Here is a 20,954-nt window from a genome sequence, read left to right on the forward strand (position 1 = left end):
TGTGAAGTGGAGGTTTCTGGTTCTGGTGAGGAATCCGTTGCTGGTAGTTGTTGTATGTTTGAAACCGTTGTAGGCGTTTCTATTACACTAGAGGCTTCATTGAATTCCATTTCGGTTGTTGCTGCAGCGATAAAGTCAGCTTCGGTAAACACATCTGGGTTGAAAGGGAATATCCTAGTTTTGGCAAACCCATTGATGGCATTTAATGGGACCGCTGCTTTTGAATAAGCGTCTCTAAAAATCTTTGCAATCTGAAATACAGTTACTGACCTACCAGGATTGTTGTTCATTCATTTTTCGAGTGACTGATTGTGGTATATACTTAAGGGATACATCAAACTGACATTTAAAGGCTGCAGTTTATGGGTGCAGTGTGGAGGCAAGCAGACAATAGTGACGTGGTTTTCTCGAGCTTACAATATTAATTCCAAATTTTTTGTGTGTGAAAGGTGGCCATCTAAAATCAACAGAACTGGGTCCTCTGCAGAAGGTTTCGTGTAGCTTATAAAATGTTCAAACCATTTGGTAAGAACTTCCAAATTCATCCATCCAGATGAATTACATGCCCATGCGGAGCCTGATGATGCGCCATCTATTAGTTCCATCTTCATCCGAACTCTTCGAAAGATAAACATAGGTGGTACAAAAGTTTCAGAAGCGAACATACAAATTACAGCTGTTGTAGTCTCCCCTCTTTCAGCTGATGTAACTCGAGCTACCTGTTTACGTCCAGTTTCTGCAAACACCTCTGTATTTTTGGTAGGCACCGTAGAAATGCTAGTTTCGCCAACGTATTAGATACGGTGGCACGGATGGTTTTTTGTCTCTTGAATACATTTTAATGTGGAATAAAACTTATCTACCACTGGTTTATTGAAGGCCCGTGCTCGAGCATTAGAAGTGGATTCAGGTGCACAAAGGGCTATATCTGGATGTCGCGGATGGAATCCTCTCAGCCAATCATATCCTGCTGTTTCTCTTTTGAAAGGGTTCGTGATATTATTTTTTACTGCAAGTTGATACGCCAAAGATAAAACATCTTGTATTAGTTCGTACATCCTCATCTCCATATCTTTAATATGCTTCACGAGCTCATTTTCCTGTTCTGCCGTAAAAACTGTTTTTCCCACCTAAATATTCAATTCCACCGACAGCCACTTTATTTTTGCCTTCAGCCCGCCTTTTTAGCGACATAACAGGCACCCAGAATTGTTTACTTGCTGTTCTAAATGACATGCCATTTTTTACAGCATCCAGCGCTTTGATCATGGAGTCTTCCAACCACTACCCGCGATTAGTTTTTTTTTTTACGAGGCATAATCTGAAACAAGATTAAATTATATTTTATTATTTGAAATCTTCTACTATTTAGGTAATAATGCAGGCAGTTCCTATTAATTAGTACATATTTATTAGTAAAACTATATAATGACACAAATGGTTAAAAAATGTTCCTGTAATAGTAGATATGATTATGTTGACGGGTTGTACAAGATGATCCACACGGATCGTCTTATACACCGATAACATGATCATCTTGCCCCAACACAACCTTTTTTATTCAATGATCGATAACATAACCTATGTAATTTCAACTGTTTCCATGCTGTTAAAAAATCAAGAAAGAGTAATACAAAGTTAACTAATACGTTAGCCACGACACTAAAGTACGTTAGAACATAAACTTGAAATCAACATTACCTTACATTAAAGTCACATAATTCTTGTTTTCTTCCTCAAAAAATTCAACTGTCTCTCAAGACCCATTACGATGGACTGTGGCGGGGGAATATCGGGAATTATATTTTACCAATAAACACAACTAGATGGCACTACTAGTTTCGTTGCAATATAAAAGGATCATCTTCCCTCAATGGATCATCTCGTACACCTTTCCCCTACATATGCATCTAAGAAGATATTTGGCACGGTTGACTGTAGTTGGCACTTCTTAAAATGATATACCAATTAGGCCGAAAATTATTTTACATTTGCAGAAAAATATAATTCAAAGGAGCGATACTTTGAATATACCGCCTATCTGCGAACTAATAATATCGATTGTATTTCATTTGTTCGGATATAACTTGATTTGAAACTCCTGTTTCTAATCTATAAAAATTCAAAAGATTAGCTGAAACATAAAGATTTTATGAAGCAAAAACACTTAAATTACAATGAAATAAAATACAAGCAACAATCAAAATTCCAAAAACTGAATTATTAACACGAAGTGAAAATTAAAAATTATTATCAAGAAATGAAAATTGAAAATTAAAAGATTTCAAGCCAAATTACTTCACGATGTTATCGCCTTTCACGGTGTACCCCTACCTGGCTGGGGTGGGATGGATGGAAAATTCATCTGTTAATGAGGGCCTTATTCGACAGAGTGTCTGAACTTTCTATATCGTGAGGGGTCGTGTATAGCTCCCCTAACTAACGGATTTTCATGAGTTTCCGCACTATCAAAAACTAGCCGATTTCTCGACTGAATGGACGGCTGAATGGAAGGCAGCTGCAAATCTCTGCGGATGGCTTCATTTTGCACGAACCAGGGAGCTTTCACAATCATCTGTATTAACTCATATTGGAGTTTCTTCAGAATGGATATATTAGACGGAGCCGCTTGTCCCCAGACGCCTGAAGCATACATGATTACGGGCTTGAACATCGTGTTGTAGATCGTAGGTTTGTTCTTCAGGCTCAATTTGAATCGTCTTTTGATCAGAGGGTACAGACTTTTGAACCGACCTTCGATCTTTGCTTTCTCGGTTATGATGTGCGGGTTCCAGATGAGCTTACGGTTTATTAGAAGACCGAGGTACTTTAACCGCGCTTGCCAGTCGATCTCTCTTCCAGGAAGAGTACACTGTATATATATATATATATATATATATATATATATATATATATATATATATATATATATATATATATATATTAATATTGAAGAAAATTCAATGGGACTGACTATAGTAGCGAATGAAACATAATCTGATGAAAGAGAGAAATGAAAGAAAAATATAATAATTCATAATTTTATTCAATTTCAGATATACAGCCTCAGTATGTTGCAGTATGTTGGTATATTTGATAACCTTCATGATTCTGGGAAATGATAGAGAAAATGAAGTTATAGGACCTAATGACTTTTACAAATTCAAAGTGAGTATCAATAAGTATATACATACTTCAAAAATGAAAAATTTATTGAATTAAGTCAAAATATATGAAATGAATATATTGGAAACAAACTATTTTTTGTACAACTGTCATTAAAAGTGACATTTTTGATAGTTGTCAAGAGTATTAAAAGATGATGTTTACAAAGTAGCGTGTCGAAAATATTTCCAACACCAGTGATACTTTTCGACCAAAAAGCAATAAACAAAACATAAATATTTAATTTTCAAAGAAGTTTCATTATGAACAACAAATATAGATACAATTAAATTCTTTCACAAAAATACATTAATTACATTATTATTATTTATGAACAATAATATGAAAAGTACAATTGGAACAACTGCTGATATTGATACCCTGCGATGTTAAAGAGCCTTGTCATATATTTGAACTATCTGAGTTGACAATTTCATGGGCATTAACATCTAATTCTTGAAGTGAAAAGGTCGATGCTGCAACGCTGGAGCTATCTGTTGGTCTTTTTATAAGAAATAGATTGATCGATGTAGCCCTCAGCTACCGTTGTAGACTTCCATCCTCCGTGCTTCTTAATATCCGTTATATTTGCTCCTGATTATGCTAGTAAAGAAGCAGAAGATCTTCTGAAACATTGACCTGTATATTCCTTTGTTCCCGGGAGGTTCAGAAACTCAGCAATGGTAGGGGACATTTTCCCAAACGTGTTTATACCAACTGGGTTGGCACTGCATTTATAATTTGAGTATTTCAGAAAAAACGTTAATGATTAATATCAGGTGGGCGTAATGCAATGTAATTATTAAAATGGTCAATGTTTTTCCAACAATGTGAAAAAAACGACATTTATCGTTTTTACATTTGAAATTTAAACAATCAATGATTTATCCATTGATTTAATGTCTTCTTTTAATAAATGGCACAGCTCTTCACGGCGGCAGGCTCCATGTATTCCGAAAATAGTAGCAACTTTTATCATCAAATATTTTTCATCTGGCACTTCATTTATAAACCTCTGACGAGTTCCATATTTTTTATTTCTCTTCTAGATAGACTAAGAAGACGGTTTCGCTGAAATTTACTTCGGAGTTTTTAAGTCTACACGAGCTAAGAAAATTAGAATGTGCGATGTCGTATTGCTGAGCCGAATTTTTTGATAACAATTCAATTGAAGCTCTTTTTGCAGCCTCTTCAATATCGTCAGGAACACACAATTCCTCACTTTTGTTCTTCACTATGCAAGACATTAAACACAAGCAAGAACTTTGAATGTGACTTCAAATAAAACGCGTCACCTGACACGGCCATTTCACAGCAAATGCGATAACATAAAAATAGTCAACTGACAAAAGATGTCAAAATGTATTTCCATAGAAATAATACATTTATCTATTTCATTATGACAACAGGACAGTTGTACAAAATACTTTGTATGATATTTGTGTTAAAAGTAAGTTTTATTTCGTTCGTGAAATTGCTCAACTCGCTACGTTCGTTTCGCAAACTTTTTCTCTCACAAAATAGTACCTAACTTTTAACACTCATATCATAAATACCTACCTATTACCAAATAATAAAAAAAAACATTTGGTGAAATCAGTTTTATTTAAAATTGATTACACGAAAATATCAGTAATATCGCACGTTGTTTCAGGAAATTGCCCTTCTGATAACATTCATAGGGCTGCTTTCTTCTATGTTATTTTATTGTGGTCTCTTGGGAACATATGAAAATGAATATGAAACCATTGGAGATTCGGAAATTGAAGACGCCAACACACTCCACAATCACAATGGAAAACATTTTTTGAAATCTTTCGTCATATATTGTGTATCGGTAATGTGAGTAGTAATTAAGGGAGTTTGCTAGATAAACAGAGTACTTTTTCCTGGCTACTGATCGTATTTGACAGTAAGTTACTTAGTGATCAACTACTAAAATCAAAAGCCATTTCCATTATCACATCATGAAGAGAAATGTTGTCAGTATAGATGTTTGTTCTATTGAAAACACTTCTTCAATACCAGAACAAAAGTCCTAATTTTTTACGAGTGTTTTGCTAATGAAATTTGCATCATCAGAATATGACTAAAACAAAATCTAACACATATAGTCAGTGGGCATACTTGAAGATTGGCTATAAATCAAATTATCTAAGAACAATTCGTCCTTCGTAGTATTAGCTAGGGTAGTAGTTGTTTTCTGATAGGTGTCAGTCCATTAACCTACTGTGTAGGGCCTGAACGAATTGTTCTTAGATAATTTAAAATCTTACAGTTATATTAGGGCTTTCATAATATCCGGGTGAACCATTATCTCACATAATGAGTTATTGAAACAGTGTCATTAAATTAACTCTTATTATTAGTTATTTTGTTATCGTATTACCTGCTTACCTGTTTTCTACCTGTATTTATTACGTTAGTACTAAACCTACAACAGACTGTTTGAAATGGGACCTTTGTCGATTATCACACTTTTGTTGCTGTATTCACAATAAAAAATGGAGTCGTATACAGGGTATACTTTAGTTTCGGCCCATATAAAAATACAAAGTTGATGATGTTTTCTAAAAGACAAAACGTCACAGAAAAAGTCTGCTTACGTTATCTTGTAGTCCTTAAAAAGTGGCCATGGCAAAGTGCTATTTGTTTTACATATCCTTCAAAAATAAAGCTAGGAAAAAATAAAAACGGAATTCTCAAATTTCGGTTTTTCTCGGATATCTCCGAAACTACTCGGAATATTAAAACTTTCTAAATGGCATATTATTAGGTACATAAATCCGTTACTTTTCTCTGATTCAATCGACCCTGTATCACTTATCGTTTCCGATATCCCCATGCTGTTTATTCTTATCTTGAGCACAGTGTATAACACATAACAAATCATGCAAGATATTACATGAGATAAAATATCAGAGTCGGTAAAAATGTTACATCCAGGTCAAGTGAATAAGATAATTGGTTTGAAATATAGATCAATAATCTAAAAAGTCCTTCAGGAGAAGTGTTTTTAATGGAGGTTCGAATTCCACCTAGGAAGTTAGGTAATTATTCTTGTGGAAAAATGTGTGTTCTGTAAATAGTTACGTTGTCATCAAAAATAATATTATCTATGAATAATAGTTCAGAACAGATATGTTTCCATAAATAGTAAATATTCAAAACATTATTTTTTAATTTGAAAGGGTTATATTTTCAGGAGTGACTAATTTTTGGCAAAGAAAGTTTTTGGCTTTCTACTACTCCATTTTGATATAGAAAAAACGTGGGAATCTTCCAAAGAAAGGAAGGAAGTAACTGTATACATAGATGTGTAGATCATACAAAGAAGTAACTTTCAGACACAAATCTGAAAAAAAGTCTTCCTGAAACAGCTACTTTCATATAAACATTGAATTATACGAAAGAAAAATTATTTCGAAACAAATACTTTTATATGAACACTGAATTATACAGAAAACACTTTTTTCTACTCAGTTTGTATTCCAAACATTCGTTATAAAATTAAATCAGATATTCACACGGTTTCTACACAATATACTAAATGAAAATAAAATTTCACTCACATGGAACACTGTCATACTCACTGGTAGACATCGATGTTTCGCCGTAAGAGAGCCTTAGGGCTCTTCAGTACCAATCTGGATAATACTATAAGAAAAAACACACATTTCATTCATAAATTACGATTTTTTATGTTACGGAATAAGTTGGGGGAAAATTTTACTTCATGGGATAATCACGGATTTTTGCGATTTTTTTTGTGATGATACTACGTGATGGTAGGAATTCAGAACACTTTTCATTTTTTGTCGGACTCAATTAGTTTTCGAGATATAGCCTGTCAAAGTTTGTATGATGTCATAAAATAAACGATTGCAATTCACATATTTTTTATCGAACACATCTTTTTCCATATCGTTGCACTATCCACTTTCATCCACTCATTGCCAAATTTCTTGAAATTAGATTGAAATTCCATAATTTGTCACATGCTAACTCAACCTAACCTAACCCGACCTAACCTAACTCAGTCTAACCTTACTTCAGAATTTTGAAAAACTATTCTCAACATCTTACCTGACCTCCAAACTCTGAAAGGAACGTATTTTCGAATATTTACTTTTGTAAAAACTATATTTCCTTAACATCTAACCTGACCTCCGATTTCTAAAAGGAATTCTATAAGGTTATGTCGATGTATGCACCTGACAAATTATGGAATTTTATTTTAATTTCAGGAAACTCGGCCATAAGTGATTGAAACGGGATAGAAAAAGGTGCGTTGATATGGAAAAAGTTGTGTTAAATAAAAAAATATGTGAATTGCATATGACGTCATACAAATTTTGACAGGCTATATCTCTAAAACTAATTGAGCCCGACAAAAAATAAAAAGTGTTCTGAATTCCTACCATCATCTATTATCATCCCTGAAAAAATCGCGAAAATCCGTTAGTATCCCATAAAGTATAATTTAGCCTAAGTTTGATCTACTTATGTCATCAATGACATCGTAATGACATTCATTCACCTATTTGATTAAATCTCAGCCAAAAGGTATCTTGTTTAATTTGAAAAGGCTATATTTTTCAATAATGGCGTCTTCACAATGAATTATCTCTGAACATGAAAAAACAATTTTCAGATAACTTATTCAAAAGTAAGTTTAAAGAGCAACTATTTAGTATTCAGTGTAACTGAGTCTGTGTTCGCAGTAAGAATCCTGATGAACATTTCTTTATATTCAACACTGTAGACTGAAAATCGAACAGAAACAGATCAACCAGAATTTATCTTTTACAGCCTTTTGTACACTTTTTCTATTGACATATATATCAATATGTATTTTTGACGTTTGACTTGTGTGAACACCTTGTTCTCTATAGCTACCATTATATAATTTATTGATTGATTGATTGGAATTATTTTATAAACATTTAATTTTCTTCAATCAACCGAATTAATTTGATATATTATTTGAAAGATATAATGAAAAATTATTTTTTTAGGTACATGACATCGAGATTATTCACAACACTGAATTTGATTTATATTCCGCTTTATATAAACGAAAGAGGTGCATTGAATGACGTTGACAAGGAGAAAGTTAGAGAAACAATTGCTACAGTACCATTAGCCTCATATATATCCTCCTTCTTGACAGCAATATTTTTGAAATTTAGAATAGAGATATTCACTGATAAGGTGAGGTTCAGACTTGGTAGTTGAGTTTTGATTGCTAATGCAATTGGATTGGGTATTGAACAATTATTTACTTATCATTGTAAGTCTTTACTGATTTTTCCCCATTGTTATCATGGTGAAAATTAATATTGATTGCTTCTCCAGCGATGCACATTTCTAATCTTGAATGAGTCGTTCAGAATTAGTCTTTGCCTGCATGTTGATTCCATATCAGATCACTTTCACCTTTATTTAGATTGGGTGATTTCAATTTCCGTTTTTTATTTGCTTGAGCTCAGGGCCGTAGTGAACAAAAAACCAGGGGGGAGGGAATCCAAATTTTCCCAACCCCACCAGCAAAATTTCCCAACTTTTGAAAAAATGAAAGCCGAAGGATTAGTAACTACTATAATATATTAATTTTCTTACTTAGTTATCCAAAGATTGGCTGAATGCTTATTTCCGTTAGTGTATGCACAAACAAAAATAAACTTTGGTAATTATAAAAATAATAATGGAAATTATTGTACTTTGGACCAAGGTCCTTGGTTTACCACCATGTATAAGAATATTCAATACAAATAAAAGGAAACAATACTTAAAAAATATTGTGCTTATTGTTTCCTAATATTATTTTTTATATCTTCACTCCCGAAATTTCCCAACTTTTCCAAGTCTAAAAAACAGCGAAAAGTTGGAAATTTTGTAAAATTGCCACTTACTTGGGAGAAATAATTTTTTTTTAAGTTTTCAAACAACTCAGAATTTCAAAGTATGGGATTTTCAATTTATGCATGTTGGGAAATCCCAACCTTCCCCTGGTTCTTTCCCTTTTCTCATTACCTCTCCCTTTCTCTTCTATCATTTTGATTTTTAAAATTATTAATAAGTTTTTTACTATTTTTTTTCAATCTTCACGGCCCAAAATTTCCCAACTTTTTCCTAGGTCGAAAAAGCAGGGGGAAGGCTTCTCCCCATTCCCCCCATGGCGAAGGCCTTGCTTAAGTTCGAATCTTTGGTTTGTATTTTGCAAAAAAATGATTTTCTGTCTATATTGTTGTTTTCTCACTCCAAATTCTAATCCCAAGTCATGATCTGCCTGAATAACAATTGATTTTTCCTGAAGCTTATATAGACTAGGACTAAAGCCTTCAAAAATGGTGAAAATTGAAAAACAATTATAGTAGAATGAAACCCATTGGAAAAAGAGGGAAATATATAGAGGGAAAAATAAATTATGGGCGACTTGAGTTCGAGAAGTGGGAGGGGATAAGTTTCTAAGGGTAAAAAATGGTTTATCTCGATTTCCGGCGAAACTACAAGTCCTATGGAAAAAAGTTATGGTAAAGTTGTAGGTAAAGAAAAGATCTACAACTTTTGTTTCCACAACTTTTTCACATAACCCCAAAATTTATGTGAAAAATTCAAATAACCAAGTTTATGATTTTTATCTTTTTCAAAAACATTTCTACGAAATTTGGTGAAAACTCACTTTTTCATGTCCTGAATACATTGTGATTTATTTGATTTGAAATATTTATTTTTCCACCTTATTTCGCGTCAATCAAAAAGGCACTCTAATTTTCAATCGAAAATTTTCGTGTCAGATACAATTCTTTCAAAAAGTCGGTGTGCTTTTTGTTCGTTGAAATCTCTACTTACTGATGGTGTAAAAAAAATACATTACTACAGTAAATGTTTTCAGAAAATGCAAGAAATTGAAAAAAACTCGAATTCGAATACGTACAATTTTGAGCTATTTATTAAAATTCACACTTTAATCACTCGCAAAACGTAAGAGATAGATGAAATTGGATTTGTGAAATTGAAACGTTTTGAAAACAAAAATTCCGATGTATTGGAAACAGTTCAGATAGAAGATATTTTAGATGTTACGGACAACTATGAAATTCCTTTGGCAGATTTTACATGGTCTTATTCCAGATTTGCAAATAACAAATCCGATAGTTGGAATGGGTTCATGGAAAAGGTATACACTAATTTGACTTATCATTTTATTCCTGTGCCGTTAATAAAAAATCCACCGAGTGATTATAATACCATTTTTACATCGTTGGTAGAAGCGGCTAAACAATGCAAAAACAAGAGCAAAATATTGTGTTTGTAACGTTTGACGAACCACTATACCACAAAGCTCGTGAAATCCTAGCCAGTATTGATTTAAATAATGATCCCTACAATTTATCCGTAATCCAAGTAAGACTTGGGGAATTTCATTTATTGATGTCGTTCTTCGAAGCAATTGGATTCATAGTGGTTGGTAGTGGACTTAAGGAGGCTTTTTGTGGAATATGTGCCGAAAATTCGTCCGAAAAAGCTCTTTCCGATACGCATATACGAGGTATCAGAGGACATTTTTTGATGATTCTGCAACCGTGTTAGGAATCACACGTTAAAAGGTAAGAACTCGTTAGTCCTTAGCTCGCACACGTTTCTCAACTTCTGAGAGTTGTCGTTCGTATGGGGGTGACAACTGATTAACGGAAAAACAGATTTTAAATAGATTTTTTTAAACAGATCGATAGCATTCTTAATTCAAATAGTGGCTGTTTAATGAACTGCCGTTGAGATCCCAGTTTATTCGTGGTTTGAGACTTGTCGATTCTGAAGATGAGGACTTCGTTGGAGGATCATTCATCGCCACCACCTACTGAGGATTTTCGTTGCTAAGTAAAGAAGAGTTTATCCGTTGCATGTATGATCCGGCCTAATATCAGTGGAGTCATGTGGTAGCCAAATGGTTAGTGAGTTTCACCGCTATTGTGAATGTGAGATGGATCCCAACTCTGGAATAATAGATGCTCACTGCATACCGTCTGATCCCTGCTAAAACTTGCAAGTTGAAAGATAAGACCTCGTTAACCTTAAGCTCGAATATGTTTTTAATTTTAAGGGTTATCATTTGAATTGTACGACAGCTAGTCCCACATCAACCCATTCAAAGAGAAACATATTTAGTTGCTCTTTAAATCCATATACATTTTTCAGGTAACTTACTTTATTGGATCTCTCATCGGACTTGTTGCATCAATTTGGATAGGCATAGGAGTGTCCCAAGACTCTGATGGACAACTTTTTGTGATTGCTACATTGTTAGGTAAGGTTACTGGTTTATTCTCCAAATTTAAAAATAATATAAAAATGAAAAAAATCAAATATATATAAAAAATATGAGAATACAAAAAAATATAGAAACTGTGAAAAATGTAAAAAGAATAACTCGTTCGAACTAGTAAAATTCACCATGAAACATTGTCAACTACTTTCAAATAAACTGTATATAATACTTACGAAATATAATGAAAATACTTCCATTGCTCTTTTGTTAGTATCATAATTACAAAAATGTTCATAACTATAATAAAAAAAATGGTCAAGAAAAAAATGCGTTCCGATACTGTGTATTCAGGATAAACGAAATGATGAAATTGTCAACGTACAATGTTTACTAAAATGATTACTAATCGTTGTTTATACTACTTGTAGATACCTTCAAAAACTCAATTACTTTTTAAAAATAAACTCATAACATACTTGTTCCTATCGGAAAACAGGAAAATTATCTACGATAGTGTTTACATATACTTACCTTATAATGGAAACCAATTATGAATGTATCAAATTTCAATTATAATTACGTTTCGATCGGGTACCATTCTTGTTGAGGCAATTTATACTTTCTTTCAAAGGTAGGTTAAGTAAGGTTAGGTCCAAAGTGAGTGGGTCTATTCGACCCTCCACCGCAACCCGCAAGGGTTCATTATGGCTCATACCCATTCATACTCGACCAAATAAACCCAGCTTCTTAACGAAGTCGATTAGTTTGTATGATGAGTGGTCTTTCAAGTGGTGTGGCTCGAACTCTAAAAACCTGATCCGGTCCCCAGCGGGGCAAGCACAACGTATGTGCTATGCTATTTCAACATTTTCCAAACAGAGGTGACACACACTATCTTCCGACAGTCCGTGTCTTTGCATATGATGATTTAAATGACAGTGACCTGTGAGAAGGCCAGTTAGACATCGCAGTTCATCCCTAATGTAGTCCAAAAACTGTATGGTATCAAGCTTCGAAGAGTGAATAAACGCCTTGGAGTGAGTGAATCCTGGAAGATTCTGTCAGAAATCCATAAATCTTCTTCTCATCCAGGTGTTCAGTCTTTGTTTGGCAAAGCCTAAAGCGATGTCAATGACAGGTTCTGGTCCGATGAAGCTGCTTGCAGCACCCTCTTTTGCAAGGTCAGCAGCCTCATTGCCTTCCAGGCCAGTATGGCCAAGAATCCAGACCAGACACCATCTGTTAAATCTTCTTATCGAGGAGAGTCGTTTTTGACAATTTGCTACCAATTTAGACGTTGCTGAGTAGGAGCCAAGAGCTTCCAACGCCGCTTGATTGTCCGAGAATATTTTTATTAACTTATTTATGAGGTTGGATTCTTCCGATCTCTCCGCACACAATTCGATAGCATAAATTACCGTTTGAAATACAGTCGCATAGGTTCCTAGGCAGGTTGATATCTCTGTACTGTACTGAACCAACAAATATCTGCTCCTAATATTTTCTTCTCCCGGAGGATCCAGTCCTCTCTACTCGTGAATATCACTTCATAAGGCAGCTCGTAGTTGATAGTTGGATGCATAAAGTCAGAGGCTATTTCCAGGATGCTGTAACTTCCGGTGTCAACCAAGAGTCGGTTGCACTCTGCATTAAATTGATTTGTGCAATTGGCAATGAGCACAAGTGTATATGCAGCCCATCCAGCCTTTCTCTCCAGAAAAATGTGGAGAGGAGGTAGATCTAGAAGGATCTCCATGATCGCTGACGGTGTGGTATCGCTGGCACTACTGTTAGCCAGACAAGCCTGTCTCTGTAAGCCAGAGAGCTTCTCCTGGGCGGCCGTTTTCTGTTAAGCCTTCGGCAATTGCACCATTAGGGATTATTGGTCTGAAAATCATCACATATTTGTTTTGGGATCTAAATCCCAAGTTTCACTACAAATCCCAATTTTCGCCTCCTGGATTATCACAGTTTTGCTGGAGTTGACAGACATCTGCTTCCTCAGGCTCCAATTGTGAACAAAGTCTATCGTACTTTGGATGATATTACAAGCTATTCTTCTCGACGTATACCTTGCCAAGATAATAAGGTTATCTGCCTAAGGTTGCACATCTAATTTTCTTCTCTCGAGGGCATCAAACAGACTATCCATCAGTAGCGACCACAGAAGGAAAGATAATACCTCACCTGGAAGGCAGCCTCTGGTGACCATGAACATAATGACCTCGCCTTGAAGAGTCGTAGGTTTATCGGCATGGCATAGATCCAGCCAGTAATGGTCGATTCTATACCTTTCCTAGCCAGAGATGATCCTATAGATTTAGGTGGTGCATTGTCAAATGCCCCTTCAATATCGAGAAATATAGCAACCACCATCTCCTTGTTGTCAAGGGATTGGTAGATTTTCTCTATAAGGTTGTTTGATGCTGAATCGGTTGATTTGCCGGTTTGATAAGCATACTGGTGATTATTCAGTGGGGATGCATATAATGCCACCCTTCTGAAGTGTCCGTCCAGTATCCTCTCAAGTCCTTCCAACAGGAAGGATGTAAGGCTGATTGGTCGTACCGATTTAGGGTGTGGGTCTTTCCGACCCATTTCAGTTATATATACCACCCTTGCTGCCAATCAACTGGGTGGTATATAGTTCCCCGCCAGGCTAGCTCTATATAATTTTATGAGGGTAGGTGAAATTATTTCCAGTTCATTTTGAAGAAGAGCTGGAAATATACCATCCTCTTCAGGAGATTTGAAGGGCTGAAATGACTTGAACTGCCGGTGGTGTGATAAACCTTCTTGACGACCTCCCAATCGTTCTTTTTTGGGCGTTTAGCGCCCTCGAAAATGGGAGGTCTGTTGTTATCAAGAGTCAGATTTCCAGGAAGCTGGTTTTCTATCAAAAGCTCTAATGTTTCTTTACTAGAGGTCGTGAATGTTCCATCGAGTCGTTTTAGCGACTCAATTTCAGCAGAATTTTGTGAATTCTTGTACTACGAGGTAAATCAGACATACTCTCACAGAACTTCCTTCAAGAATCCCGTTTTGCCTTTCTAATTTACTTGTTGTATATCTTTACAGTTATTTTATATAGCTCCCAGTTACCCGAGTCTTTAGCTTGATTGAATAATCGTCGAACTTCTTTTCTTTGTTTTCCAGGCTTCTTTCCACCAAGGAGAGTTATGATTATCTCTTTTAAACCTCAGTGGACAGTTCCCATAATAGGATGAGATCACTGCTTCGCGAAATTTCTCCGCTACTGTATCCATATCATCATGACTGTGAATAGTAATGAATCCGTTCTCAAAGTACGATTGAAGCGATTGTTTCCGTGGAAAATATTGAAACGTTTGTCATACCGATTTTTTTCGATATATCAGATCATCATAAGTTCTTTCATTTTCTCATAAATATTATCTAGGTAAATGCAACACCAGCCAAATAATTATAGGAAAATATATACATGATATATATCAAGTTCAATTTTTGAGTTATTACTATTAACAAACGAACTTACAATGATCAAACAACAAATGAGTGTATAACTGTGGGTCGGTGAACACTGGAACCACGGAGAGAAGTGTGAGTACACGGCAACATAAAAAAAATCTAGCTACCTGCACACAATTCCTCCCGTATCAGATCAATTGATTCAACTAATAAGTCACACCAACCGCCAATGGAATAAAACCGTAGACCCAAACCAATTCTGTATATCTGCTTTGAGAAGGTAGGCGAAAACCTTTAGACTACAGCCAAAAATGCGAGGGAAATTTCATCAGTCCTGCTTAAGCAAGTAAAGCGGTTCATTCCTACATTTTTTTGTATGAAGACTGAGAAGAAGAAAACTAAAACCTTTCTTCCCCAAAAATTAACCTCTCCTACAAATATAGTTATTTCCGCATCAAGATGTTAAATTGTACGAAATATTTTTACAAAAGAAAAAAAGAAAATATTATGCATACATCACAAAATTTACTTTCTTTTCATTCATTTCCATATTATCTGAATTTGCTGAAATAAGATATGCCTCAAAATGGATCTTTGAGGTACTCCTATGTTTTCAAATGAATGCTCAAGTATGTCTCAGAATGGATCTTTGGGGTACCCCCCTGTTTTTTAAATGAGTGCTTAAGTATTTTTATGTTCAGTTAACCAGTTTAGTGATCCAATAATTTTTCTGTAAAAAGGTTGGTTGGGTAACAGGATAAGCTTTTTTTCTTGAAAAAACAATTGTTTTCTTGCCAACGTTTCGAATTTAATTAAATTTTTATGTTCGATGTAAAAACCACTCTTACGAGTAAGATACCCAGACTAAGGCTTTTATTTTTCAAGTACCTAATTACCTTCAGAAACTAAAGGATGTGGGATTCAAATAAATATTGACCACTCATAAACTACAATTGGGGTGAAAGGAAAATAAATTCACCGAATATTTTTCCAGGCATCAGTGGATCCTCGACTATGGTTAGCAGTTTGTGCATAACGGCGAACTTTGTGAAAACTAATGGCTGTGGAGGTGGACTTGTATACAGTTTGGTTACTTTTACCGACAAATTGATATCGGGATGTGTTGTTCTGTTGATCCAAAATTTGTAAGTACCTATAGAAGTTTGATGATGAATAGAAATCAAGTTGAAAAGGTCAAAATGATGTCCATAGTTAGTCAATAATGTATGAATACTTCAGGCATTCGAGACCAGGAGTGGTGATGACTACATATCTTCTGGAAACTCCATCTACGAAAATTATATAGAATCAAATCACGAATATCAGAGATGAACGCAGGTTCCGCAGGTGGATCGTTGCAAAAACAAGCTTTGCGATCTTTATCCACTACTAGATAGCTTTGTTAAGATCTAAAATATAGTCTGATCATGAATGTGCGTGTTTCACGCCCAGAGTCACGATTGAAGACAACAAAATCCTGGTTGGCAGATCATGGTCAAATGAAACTTGTAGTACCTAACGTTTCGTCAGCTACTGAGGCAAACATCATCAGTGGAATATGCGTTGACCGCGAGGACGAAAATTATATTTCAAGGTCTCAGCATCGATTGACTGGCGAGCTCCGTGTTCACTCGTATTTATAATTTAAGAGGGTGGTGAGGGTGACGGTGGGAATGATGAAGGGTATGCTCATTTCTGATTGGTACGTACTGTTACTGAGTTGTGATTGGTCCACTTTGTTGAGAGGTATGCTGCTGGTAGGATGTCGATCGGATATCTGGCTTTCTCAACTTCTAGATAACACGTTGTGTTGACCTGTATACCTTCTTCTTTTCTGTTGATATTGAAGGTGTGCTCATAAATCTCAATGGCTTCTCTATGAAGTCATGCGTGTTAATTCCATAAATTTGCCAGGACGGCAATTTCTTCTTGATTATGTGAGTATTATTCTGCAACTGCGAATTTTTTCGGTTGCATTAGCTATACTTGTGTTTGATTTTTCCGATGTGAAGTGAGACACAAGAACAGGGAATCCTGTAGACACTGGCGGATTTCAAAGAATCTCTTTTGTCCGTGACTGAACTCTTAGTTTTGCGTAGTGGATTAGTTGCCTTGCAAATAGTTTTGATGTTCTGATAATTCACAAGCCAACTAATTAACAACGTGAAACTATCAAATCGTAACAGGAAAAGTTAACCACTCACCATTTCAAACCTTTTTTCATAATGCCAATACTTTTATTCATATTCAAAAATGTATCTGGTGTTCAAGAACTGATATTGTGATTGTTTTGCAAATTCTACCTGCTATCTCTGAAATTTTCCTGCTGTCCAAGAACTGTGATTGTAATTGGTTAACCAATTCTATCTGTTATCTCATTTATTATTAACCAATTGAATTCGGTACCTACAACGGTTGTAAATAGGAACTGTAGCCCAAGGAAGCCAACGATGAAAGATATATTCTGACATCCGCCGGTGTATACAGAATTCTTTGTTGCTGTGATTCTTTTCACATCAGAACTATCAAATGCCTGGATACAACACAAGCCGCCTCAGGCAACTGGAAAAATTCGGAATTTCAGAACATATCCTAACAGAAACAGGCCACATAATGAAATACGAAAACTGTCCTTTCCTAATTCAACGCGTTACCACGCTATTGAAGGCTATTGAAGAAGAAGGTATAAGGGCTAACAATACGTAGTATCCAGTACTCAAGAACGCCAGAAATGGACTAGAATGCAATTCTGATCGATATCCCACTAGCGGCATTCCTGTCAACAATGTGTACCACTCAGAACAAGCTAATAATACTGCGCCCAAATAGAACAAGCCAACAACATTGTGGACCAATCAGAAGTGAGAATTCACACCAGCATCCTCAGAGCCATCCCCTTTACCCACTAAAATTATATATACCAGTGAACACTGAGCTCGCCAGATATTCGTCGTTGAGACTTCGAGATATAATCTTCGTCCTCGCAGTCAACGCACACGATGTTGTCTGCCGCGGTGGCAGATGAAACTATCTACCTACCAGCCCGAATTGTGTTCTCTCCAAACGAAAAAGAAGATTGTTTTTTGAAGATCGTCGTTCACTCAGCGATTTTTTTACCACTTCGCTGTTATCTCAATTTGTAACATGAATATTTTTGATTTCAGGCAATGTTCTCCCAGTAGCTTGTGTCCTCATTTTTACGAAAATGTCTTGTCTTATATATGTGCAGTGGTTACTTTGGTAGGACTATTGTCTTTGATTTTACTACAGCTACAAATAAGGAAGAATTCTCAAAGGATCTGATGCAGTATTGAAAGAATTGATGAGCGAGATTCTTGTGGCATTTGGTACAGTCAGTTATCAATCATTGGATATATTGAACAATGCGCTTATTGTATGACGGTCATTACGAATATTTCAAATGTAAAATGTCAAATGAAAGATCTAATAAACTGTGTTTATTTTAATATTGGGAAATTATACACACGAAAACATGTGAGGGTGAAATAAAACAATACAATCAAAGGAATATAATTAAGAAAATGTTCATGATCATAATACTTTTTTCAATTTCGTACATTCTTGAGGTAGAACTTTGTACTGTTATTGTATTGCGTATTAAACCGGCTATTCAACCATGTTTAAAATCAGAGCAGTTACATGTGTAAAGAAATATTCGATGTTTACAATTAGGAGGATAGATACAATGTAAAGAAAAAATGATGATATCGAATGAATTAAAAAAAGGAAAGGCAGATACTGAATTAGGCAACACACAACATAACATAACATCCAAGTCCTCAATAAATTTAATGGTGAAAGTTTTATAAGTCTTTGCTGTTTGGGCAGAAGGTGTTGGGTGATATTTATCACATAAACAGCCAATATAATTTTTTTTGTTCATTATTATACAACATGGATCATTTGTGAATTATTATCATGAAGCAGTTATGTTATTTTTTTCAATAGATTTACAGGAACTGAAATGCTATAAAAGGTAGGTACTCAACTAATAATATCTGTTTCACTCAAAATGTTTTATAACTGAATAGACTTCTCAATTATACTTGAATATTTTAATCGGGCGATTCAAAATTATTTTGAGGTCATACGTTCCATAAATCTGATTCATATTCAGTGTGAAAAAGTCAGGATGGAATTAAATTTTCAATCATTGTTCACAATTAAATTTTTTTTTTGGAAATATCTCAATTCTATATTTTGAAATTACACCCCCTATTGAATACAATTTAATTCTAGTTTGGGGGTTGCAACCATTTACTTTTTTAAAATAAGGCAGGCGTTTGTGTAACGCTATCGTACATGGGGGACATTTCAGAAAAAACTATCACTGGTATTGAAGCAATATGACCCAAAAAAAATTTTTGGAATTTTTCTGTTTGTCTGTGTGTCTGTGTGTGTGTTCATGTGAGCTATTGTATTGTGATGAACTTCACTCAACATTTATCGTTTAATTCACTTCAATCGGTTTATGAATAAAAACTAAAATATGTAAAAAATTTGTTGGAAAAAAATATTGAAGTTCTTTTTAGATTAATTGATAGTTCTACTCAAAAACTGAAGTCAACGCTAACGAAGTTGCTGGCAACAGTTACTCTTGATTGAAAATCTTAAAACGTTATTCATATTCTGATCACTGGTATCTTTTTCTTATGTCACCTAAATACAGTTATTCAGTTTGAAATACTAAACCCTTCATATCACTGAAAGTCTAATGGCGTCAGATTAGGCCATTCTATAGGGTTTTCGAATATTGTGGCATCCTTCGTCAATTAGATGAAGTAATTTGTTTAATCCTGAGTTTACGTTCAATTTGAAAACAATTGAACTTTTCAATGAACTTTTCGATTGATGACAAAACCCTATTTTACGCTGGAAAATTCAGAGTTTGTGGCCTTCATTCTGAAGATGCTAAATTTAGGGATATGCTTTTTATGTAATAGAATGATATTTGGAAATCAAATTGTTTTTTCATGAATCTTTGCAATGATTGTGATAATAAATCCATCATTCAGCTTCTAAACTGTATATGATTTATTATTATCGAAAAAAAGTTAAATAAAAAATATTTCATTCAAAAGAGTCTATCAAAAACAAGATTTTTCCAATAACCAGAAAAGCATTACTCCTGAAGTTGGTGAAACACAGGTGATTATTTCTACGCCAGAGGTTCCAGTTTCATCTTTTATCAACAAAACAAACTTATTTCAATTGTTTTGCTCTCTTCCTCTCATAGGATTTAAGTAAATAGTAACGGGAGATTTGTAAAAAGGATTTTCTCCCCTAAAATTGCCCTGTTCTTTAATTAATCTTTCATATTCAAGTCGATCTGCTCGATCTCGTTTCCACTTCACCATCAAAATGATAGCTATGCCCGCAAAGAAGGTGAAAAGAGCTATAAGTGCTCCGCCTATTGTTCCCATGAAACCTGCAGTCATGAAACACTTTTTCACTATTGGTAAATATATGGATTCGTTATAAGCGTAGTAACAGAAATTAACTTCACAACGGCTGCTTCCATCGAATATCACAGTCGAACAGATCTCGCCTGAAAAAAATATATATGAATATTGGTTGTCAATGCGAAATAGCATTCGGTACATTTTCCCATTTGCCTAAACATCTAATACTAGATGGGCTAAAAGGTCACAGGCTAACACATAGACGGCGCAAATAGTATCAAATACTTATTATTAGTTTGTTAATCCTTACGTTTAACAGACATGTAAACACAATTCACAGCCGTCGGACTATTAGTTTGTGGGATAGAACATTTTGAGTGAAGCAACTCTTGTTGTTTCAAGAAAATGGATGAAAAGGATGAAAAAAATACTGTTGAATCCAAGGCTTGGCTTGATGAACATTATTCGGAGTTTGCACCAAGAAAATCAACCGTTGAGATGTGGTTTGCTGTGTTTAAACAAGGTGAAATGAGCACCGAGGATGATGCACGCAGTGGACGCCCCAAAGAAGCTGTTACCGACTAGAACATTAAAAAAGTCCACAAAATAATTTTGGATGACTGCAAAGTGAAGTTGATCAAGAAACC

General features: G+C 34.9%; 2 protein-coding genes across 3 annotated transcripts in view; one reads left to right on the top strand and one right to left on the bottom strand.

Annotated features, from left to right (window-relative positions):
* Tc-re (major facilitator superfamily domain-containing protein 12-like) overlaps window positions 1–18,353 on the top strand; it is a 31,055-nt gene extending 12,702 nt beyond the window's left edge. Inside the window, exons 5-10 of the mRNA XM_074179866.1 lie at window positions 3,057–3,168; window positions 4,820–5,007; window positions 8,184–8,379; window positions 11,368–11,476; window positions 15,879–16,029; window positions 18,049–18,353. Of these exons, the coding sequence (XP_074035967.1) occupies window positions 3,057–3,168; window positions 4,820–5,007; window positions 8,184–8,379; window positions 11,368–11,476; window positions 15,879–16,029; window positions 18,049–18,187 (895 nt within the window). The 3' untranslated portion in view covers window positions 18,188–18,353. The remainder of the gene's footprint in view (window positions 1–3,056; window positions 3,169–4,819; window positions 5,008–8,183; window positions 8,380–11,367; window positions 11,477–15,878; window positions 16,030–18,048) is intronic.
* Window positions 18,354–18,399: 46 nt separating this feature from the next.
* Window positions 18,400–20,954, bottom strand: part of LOC111517383 (integrin beta-PS) — a 72,401-nt gene continuing 69,846 nt past the window's right edge. For both annotated transcript variants that reach the window (XM_023173529.2, XM_023173528.2), the window contains exon 10: window positions 18,400–20,453. In XM_023173529.2, coding sequence (XP_023029297.2) covers window positions 20,113–20,453 — 341 coding nt within the window. In that variant the 3' untranslated portion in view covers window positions 18,400–20,112. The remainder of the gene's footprint in view (window positions 20,454–20,954) is intronic.

This window comes from Leptinotarsa decemlineata, unplaced genomic scaffold, assembly GCF_025532065.1.
Source record: "Leptinotarsa decemlineata unplaced genomic scaffold, Ldec_3_MD MMD2_tig00026282_RagTag_RagTag, whole genome shotgun sequence".
Taxonomy (NCBI): Eukaryota; Metazoa; Arthropoda; class Insecta; order Coleoptera; family Chrysomelidae; genus Leptinotarsa; species Leptinotarsa decemlineata.